The following is an 8832-nucleotide window of genomic DNA, read 5'->3' on the forward strand; positions in this document are numbered from 1 at the left end:
TTTTGTCTTGTATAAAAATAATAGAAACATCCGCTACTACGTTATTATTTCTAACATGATTTATTTCTTTTGACTATTTCTAATGTCCGTATGGGGGTACTTTTAAAAATTCTAATTTAAAAAACCGGATGTTTAGATTTAGCAGGTCTATTTTTAGATGCGGGTTGTCAAAAGGAAACACGTGACACAAGTTTGGGCATTACCGCTTCCGTTACGTACATGTTTCTTGTAACGTCATATGTCGTGTTTTGCGTCATGTTTTTGATGAATTTGGAGTCACGTTTTTGAGTCTTATATTAGCGTAGTCACGCTATTGCAGAATTTTTTTTCGATGTCATGGTGAGTTGGTGTGATTGTATGTGCGCTTTTTATACTCAAGTGAATGTTTGCGTTTGTGTGTACGTGTGTGAGCGAATGCGTGACTGCGTGCGTATGAGTGCGTGTGTGAAGAAAAACCTTAAGTTCCTTTAAAATAGTTTTTTTTTTCCAATGTACTTCTCTCTCTATCTCTCGACTACAAATAAAGAACACCTAGAATCTACATTTATATAACAAAACAAGTCAGTCCAACATTTTCGCTACCTCAGATTTCGACGATAATTCACCCCCCTCCACCCCCCCCACTCCCCACACCATAAACAAGAATATAAATTATGTTCCACTGAGGCGAGACTAAATGAAGATTTTGTTGTTGTCAGGTTGTGGATTCGAACCCGTACCCGGGCAACCAAACGTGCTCAAGTTCTGCAATGCCTACGGTCACTGCATCAAAACCACGTGTAGCGGGGGAGCGTGTCTTTAGGTAAGTCGTCGACGGGGCGTACTTCATAATTACTTAATTACTTACTTAATAATTATAATCATTAATAATATAATATAATCATTACTTAATAATTACTTAGTTACTTACTTAATAATTACTTAATTACATACTTAATAATTACTTAATTACTTACTTAATAATTACTTATTTACTTACTTAATTACATACTTAATATTTACTTAATTACTTACTTAATTATTATTATCATTAGTAATACTATAATCATTACTTAACAATTATTTTCATTAGTAAGCCACGTTAATGAATCAAATGAATTAACATAAATTGGGTATTCATTGATTTTTAGGTAAGACGGGTTAAATGTATTTTTTGTACGTATAAATTCACAAACCCAGTACTGCCTCTACGATCTAAACCCTAATCTTGACCCCATTGCTAACCTTAACCGCAACTATAAACCCGGCCTTGACCTTTACAACAGCACAAAAAGATAAAAACGCAAAGGATACTGTATTTTGATGTTTCATTTAAAAATAATTAAATTATTGTTTGATACTTCAATAAAGAAATGAGGTTTTTTTTGTAAAATCACATACAGTAATGTCTAAATTAATCTAAAAGTGTAAGTAAATAAGTTTCATTCTACAGTTGTTTATTTATAATACCATCAAAAGATATAAGTCTAGTGTTTTTTGTTTCTTTTCTTTAAGTACCTTCGTGTGTTTTAAATGACAATAAATGCACAAATTAGGATGCATTTAAAAGAAAGAAGTTAACGAAAAAGAGCGACTTTCCGAAAACGAAGCAGTATATAGAATAGGATTTGACTTTTGATTTGATTTCACAATATACACAGTTTATGTTGAGTAATGCCACATGCGTGCATCGTTGCTACACAGATGGAGAGGGTAGGGTGGGGGGAGGTGTCGTCTTTGAATATTCAGATCTTTCTTCTTCTTCGTTCTTAATTATTAGTGTTGAAGGGGATCGAGATTTATCTGCTTTTGCCGACTCGACCACGCCTCCAACACAATTAAGCGTTACGTGTCAACTGGTTATGCGCCGTTGAGGCCATTGACTCCGATTTCAGCCTGCTTTTCTTTTTGGATTTGCTTCCATAGCCTTTGTCCAACCAAGAACAATCTACAAGGCAGCAGTTGTTTAATTTTGGAGTTGTCTCATCAACCCGAGGGTTCGAACTCGAGACTTTTCGGTTTAGCAACCATGAGCTTTACCGACTCGACCACGCCGACCCCCTAAGATCTTTCTGAAGACACAATTATAATCTGATCTATTCAAATTTATATCTTGAATGTTAAATTTAAAAATTTCAGTAAAGCGGATTGCGGGTGTATTGAGGTCAACCCCGACCCCACCCAACCGGATCTGACGTCACAAACGTTCAAACAAAAAGCTTCCTCCGCGTTGAACGTCGTCCCGGAGACCGTGGCCGATTCGGTCTCCGCGTTCATCAAGGGCGCCGACCGCCTGCTGCACGTTGATCTGGTCGAACCTCGAGGTACGAACCTGCAGGCGAGGGTAGCGGGTGACAGGAAGAACGCGAGTGACAGCCCGGGTAACGTCACAACCACAACTGATTTCAAAACCACGCCCATCCAGACCACGCCCACCTCAACGTCACAGACCAACAGCGACCGATCGTTGACGTCACAGGTCAAAAGCAGCACAACTTGGTCGTCGCAGGCGACCGTGGATCAAACGGTGACGTCACAGGTGACGATCGACGAAACGGTGACGTCACAGATTACCATCGACGACATAGTGACGTCACAATCGACCAACTACATCACGGTGACGCCACAAGCCGGTACCCGCCCCACCACGAGTTCACTCGCCACACACGATCCACCAACAACCACCACGTCAACCACGTTCAACAGCACAACCACATTTCGCCAACCATTTCTCAACGCCACCACCAACAGCACCAACACCAGCAGCACCAACACCAGCAACACCAATATCACCAACGCCACCGATCAAACAACCTCCAACCATCAGCAGACGTCAACCAACGTAACACCACCTCCAGTGCCACCTGCCTGGCACCAGGATCCGCGTCTTGCTGACCCAGGTAACGCAAGCAGCTGGTCCGGTGGTCCTGACGCCAACACCATCAGACCGTACGACAGCTTCAATCTAACGGCACAGAATTCAACTCAAACACAACAAACTCAGCCTGCAATCAGTGAGTACTTTAATTGTACTCACACGCACATGCACGCACGTTGTATTTATGCGTTAGTGTTTTTATATATATATATATATATATATATATATATATATATATATATATATATATATATATATATATATATATATATATATCGATAGAGATTTAGACGTAGATGTAGATGTAAGTGTAGATGTAGATGTAGATGTAGATGTAGACGTAGACGTAGACGTAGACGTAGACGTAGACGTAGACGTAGACGTAGACGTAGACGTAGACGTAGACGTAGACGTAGACGTAGACGTAGACGTAGACGTAGACGTAGAAGTATATGTACATGTACAAGTAGAAAAAAATAACTGATGTAAATTTAAAACGAAACCTCTTATAAAAACTATTTTAAAATTATATTTTAATTGAAGTAGGCCTTACATTTTTAAGACCTTAATCCAAGCCTTTTAAATATATATATATTGTAATTGATGATTTAGTTTTAAAAAAAACCTGCAAATTCAAGCCCTTTTAAAACTCTATTTTAATTGATGTGCGCATTATGTAAAACGGTGACACTTTGATAGATTGTGGCGCAGAGGTCAACATCACCGGCATGACGTCTGCTGGGAGTGTGACAGGGGAGGGGGCCTTTGGGTCACTCTATGTCGGCGCGAGAGGGGTGACACCAAACAATGGGAGCGTCTACTTCGACGGCAGGGGTTTCATGTGGATTCCCTTGTACGAGAGTAGCCGGTTTACTTCAGGTGAGTGAGATTTGATTCTCCTCGAAATGAACTGTTTCATGGTTGGTTCAAGAACTGACTTAAGGGACTGTTCGAGAACAGCAAGCTAATGAAGTAGAACATTTTATTTTTGACTGCTGATGCGTCTTATGTCATTGTCTTTATACCTCCAGGGGAGAGGGGTTAAATTACTGCGGTAAACTATATGATTTTTTTTTTCTAAATTTCTTTACAATGGACTCTCCTAAAATATGGAATTTGGGGTTTGAGTGGCAATACTTTATAGGTTTCGAGTGTTAGTCCAGAAGTAGGGTTAGTGTTAGGGGTATGGCTAGTGTTAGGGGTAGGGTTAGTGTTAATTTCAACAAGTAGAAAATTTATGTTTATATTGCTAATTTCAACAAGGAATATTGACGGTATGCTAGCCACCGAACACCCCTTTCACCCGTTGTTACCAAAGGTTACCCATCTTTATGCGACAATTTGTGCACACAATTTTAATTGATCACGACTGACAACTAACATCTATATAAAACGTAAAAGATTGGTTTTTAAATTACTTGGTTTTTGAGTTCTACTAAAGGGGTCGGCGTGTTCGAGTCGGTAAAGCTCATGGTTGCTAAATCGAGAAGTCTCGAGAGTTTATACGACACAATTAAAATATAGCAATCCATGCTTAAGTTTTTAAATGCATTGCGTACGTTTGTCTTTATAGCTTTCTGTTTGTGTTTAAATATTTTTTTGTTGTTAAAATATTTTGTTTTTCTGTTTAAATATTTTATTTCCTGTTGAACATTTTTGTTTCCCTGTTAAAATATTTTGTTTTCATTCTATTAGACCTAAACAGCACAGTTGCAATTTTTAACGACCAAAAAAAATCAGCTTGGCGTTGAGGTTCCGCCCATAAATATGACGTCAGTGTATTAATTATGCGACCCAACACGTCTAAACCTTGACATCTGCCTTAAAAAAATGCTTACGTCATCGATTTGTAGGGCACACCTTTACAAATGTATCTTGCATTAAAAAAAAGTCGTTTATGTGACTTGTACTCGGTATATACATATCGCTGTCATTGACAAATTTTACCTAATATGTCAATAGTACTAAAGCGGTGGTTACTCAATATAATAGTTTAAAATAACTTTACCCATAAAGTTAATAAACTTCTTTTGTTAGAGAGCAAATGTTTTCAAGTTTAAGGGTTGGATATAGCTTGGTCCACCCCTTGGGTGTGTGTGTGTGTGTGTTTGTTTGGGGGTAACGTATGCTATTTTTTTGGAGTGTTCTAGCTATGTGTGATGTGTTGCAAAATGGCTTGTGTGTGTGTGGGGGGGGGGGGGGGGGGAGGGGGGAAGGGGAGGTGGAAATTAAAAAATTGTTCGTATCGAAAAAAATATATGTCCTTTGAGAGTTTAGGTTTTGTTAGAAACTTTTAAAATAGGACCACTAAAGCAGAGGCGAGCAAGCTCGGTGGGTAAAGCACCAAATGGTATCTAATTAAAGAACGTGTCCTAATAATCTCCTACTTAGTTTCCGGTGAGTAACTTAGATCTATTTTTAGACTTGTGCTCGCATCTCTCCCCCCCCCCCCCAGGTTTGACCGTGTCAGTGACCATCAAGGAGAACGTCGACTACCTGACGCCGCAGGGGCTGGTCAGCAATTGCGGAAGTGACGTCACGCCGTCCTTCAGCATCAGCCTCGATCCCAGGTCACACGTGGTCAAGTTCAGCGTGGTCGTCATGACCATGACGTCACCGTACCCGTTCCAAGAAAAGTTAGAAGTCAGAATTCCATACACGGTAATAATAACAGCAACAACAACAATAACAGCAACAACAACAATAACAGCAACAACAACAATAACAATAAAAATACCAGAAACAACCATAACAGCAACAATAACAACAACAACAGCAGCAGCAATAACAACAACAATGACAGCAGCAACAACAATAACAGCAACAATAATAACAACAATAACAACAACATTAATAATAAGGAATGCATCTTCATGTCCATAAGGGAATGAGCCATAAATGACGTAAACATTTTTTTACTTTTTTTTAATTTGCTTTCCCTTTATCTTATTCGTTGTAAAATGACGAGCATTTCCGCCTAAATCTCCTGCTTTTAATTTGAAAATTGCGATTTCTTTTCTAAAATATAAACCAACTTCTTTAATCATTTAAATATATCAATCAATTAAAAAAAAACATTTACATACAAGTCTTTAGACCTGTAAAAAATGCTAAAATCTGCTAAAATTTATATATTAAAAAATTAAAATAAAAACATTAAGTGACTACACATTAACTGGTGGTGGTATAGTCTTAAGTAATGTAAACAATACAAAATTTGAAATATGTATTCTTCTGACCCGTCCCATAAAGTTGGTTTAATTGAAAGCACAAGACATAATGAGTTTAATTACCAATTAGTTGTTTAATTTTTTCACGTCTGCCTTCCTGAAGCCTGGCGTCCAGAAAACCATAGAAATGCAATGTGACGGTCAGAAGCTGATTGGTCGAGTCAACAACCACGTGAGCGGGACTCACGTGCCATCCAAAGGTCAGAGTTCATACTTTTCATACCGTTGCAGCTTTTTGTTACAGTTTATGAACCCATGGTTGCAGGCCTCTAGTCTACTCTAGTATGGAACTTTACCAGTTTACTTTCAATGACCCTTTATTTTTAACAACAACATATTTAATTTATGTGTCATTTCTATTCTGCACGTTACAATAAGATGCTTGCATTTGTAATAAACCGGGAGTGATCTCCCCTAAACTTTCTCGAATATTCTTATATAAAACAACAGGGGATGGGAACTCGGGCTATAGACATGATTTTTAATCCATTTTAAATACTTAAAGTTTAAAAATAGAATAAAATCTCGTAGACAAATTAATTGCACACCAAGTGAACGCCAAATAAAAAAGTGCATACTAGTGCGCAATATTATTAGTACTTTATAAATTTACATTAGTTTTTTGAGAAATCGGAAGTAGCGTAAATTATTACTTCCGGTCAACGGAAATTACTCAAAATTTAATAGAAGTTAGAAAATTAGATCTTTTACTCACTTGTGAAATTTCATTTATCTATCTGAAATAGTACTCAAGTTATAGGCTTTTGAAAAATTCAAAGTAGAAAAAGTACCACTTCCGGTTATCGGAAATCGCTCAAAAGTTGATACGGATCTACGATTTTGATATAATACTTATATATGAAATTTCATCAACCTAGCTGTAACGGTACTCAAGTTATCGTGTTTACACACGGACACACAGACACACAGACACACACACACACAGACATACGGACAAGATTGCAAAGCCCAGTTTTTCAGACTGGATTACGCATAAAATCTCTTAATTTTGATAAATCTGGATTGATAATTTTTGCCCGATTAAAATAAGTCCTCTATACTTCGGATGTGAAGAAGGACTGAGGTGTAATACGGTGAAAATTGTTAAAATTTCAAGTGATTTTTGTGCACGATTACAATACTTTCTCTATACTTCGTATATACGAGAAAGTAAAAATAGATCTCTTATTTTCAGATACTACAACCCCATTCCCTGATGCTATTATCGATCCATTATTTTTATAATTCACTTTTACTCTTGCACACGCTATCTTTCAGGCAATTCCCCCCCCCCCCCCCCTCCCCGCCCCCCCTATATTGATGGGTGGAGGCACTTGAAATTTCTCGGAGGGGTTTATTGAAACTTTGGGGGGGGGGTGGTTAAAGTATACATATATATATATATATATATATATATATATATATATATATATATATATATATATATATATATATATTCATACCCACCCCCACATTATAAAGATGTCTGGCAAAAAAAAGTGCCCTCTATTAATTATTTTGTTCGATTAAGTAGCCCTGCTTTAAAAATGATCGATACATCTAAACAAAACATGAATGATTCAACACAAGTTTTGTATTTACAGAGAGCTACGAGCTGTCATCTAGACCTAAACCCTTGTATATAGGTAAAGGCTGTGTGGAGGATTCCTTGGATAATTTTTATGGTGACCTCAATAGTGTAAGTTTTAATTTTGGAAATCTATTTTAAATTTCCGGGTCTAAAAAGAATTTTAAGTTTTTCTTATTAGATTCAATAAGTGTCATCTTACATGTTTAACCACGCATATCCATAATATTTAATAACTTTAAAATATGTATCTATACATGCATACATATATATATGTATATATATATATATATATATATATATATATATATATATATATATATATATATATATATATATATATATATATATATATATATATAAATATAAATGTGTATATATATCAATAAAATTTTGCAATACACAAAACTGAAGTACATATTAATACACGTTTTGTCGTTACTGTTTGAAAATATAAAGTTAAAAAAGTATTTTTAATTGCAATTTGATAATTAATTATCCCTCCCTACGTTTTTTTGTGCAGGTGACAGTATACAGATGTGTTCGGTCTGAATTAGGTCAGTTGTTGACACATCGTTGAAAACTTGCAGCACACCTGTCACACACACACACAGCACATCAAGACAATCTTGACTCGTGACCATCGTTGCTGGCAACTGAGTCAAATAACTGGGTCAGGGTCACAAAAAAAGGGTCACCATTAAAAGTGTGCCAGTTAAATTGATCACCATCAAAAACTGTTTGAAATTGTCACTATCAAAACTCTTTGTCAAAATTATCCCAATAACATTTAACACCATCAAAAAACGTACCTAAAAATCGTCACAATAAAAATGTCAATGAGTGCCACCACTAAGGGGTTCCAACAAAAGAGCCCCCCCCCCCCCCATTACTTATTGTGTGAAAATGACTTGCTCTGATTAAAATTATAAATTCGTTGGTGTTTAATTTTTTTTTTATTTAAAAAAAAGCAGCGTGTTTATACATAGTAATAAAGGCCACAACATTTTAATATTAACGTGAGGAAGCTTCTTCTTATAAAGTTACACACATGTACAATCTGTGTGTTGCTTGTGAGTGATTGTCTTATGACATAACGTTATCACATGTTTTAAATCTGTAGGGCTCAACTGAACTAGATTCTAGATACCATGCTC

General features: G+C 36.6%; 1 protein-coding gene across 1 annotated transcript; it reads left to right on the plus strand.

Annotated features, from left to right (window-relative positions):
- Positions 1-701: 701 nt before the first annotated feature.
- On the plus strand, positions 702-8551 carry LOC131930572 (uncharacterized). The gene is made up of 7 exons (XM_059287112.1): positions 702-802; positions 2119-2993; positions 3557-3736; positions 5313-5518; positions 6191-6287; positions 7692-7786; positions 8199-8551. Exons 1-7 carry the CDS (start codon positions 750-752, stop codon positions 8253-8255), a joined length of 1563 nt encoding a protein of 520 aa, XP_059143095.1. The 5' UTR covers positions 702-749; the 3' UTR covers positions 8256-8551.
- The last annotated feature ends 281 nt before the right edge of the window (positions 8552-8832 follow it).

The sequence above is a fragment of the Physella acuta genome, unplaced genomic scaffold, assembly GCF_028476545.2.
Source record: "Physella acuta isolate Inbredline_101_S28 unplaced genomic scaffold, ASM2847654v3 ptg001805l, whole genome shotgun sequence".
Classification (NCBI taxonomy): Eukaryota; Metazoa; Mollusca; class Gastropoda; family Physidae; genus Physella; species Physella acuta.

Excerpts from the sequence above, each read along its gene's own strand:
- LOC131930572 (XM_059287112.1), top strand. The coding sequence starts at position 750 with ATGCCTACGGTCACTGCATCAAAACCACGTGTAGCGGGGGAGCGTGTC. Across the intron at positions 2,994-3,556 it reads ACAAACTCAGCCTGCAATCA|ATTGTGGCGCAGAGGTCAAC; the intron begins GTGAGTACTTTA and ends ACACTTTGATAG. Across the intron at positions 5,519-6,190 it reads AAGTCAGAATTCCATACACG|CCTGGCGTCCAGAAAACCAT; the intron begins GTAATAATAACA and ends GCCTTCCTGAAG.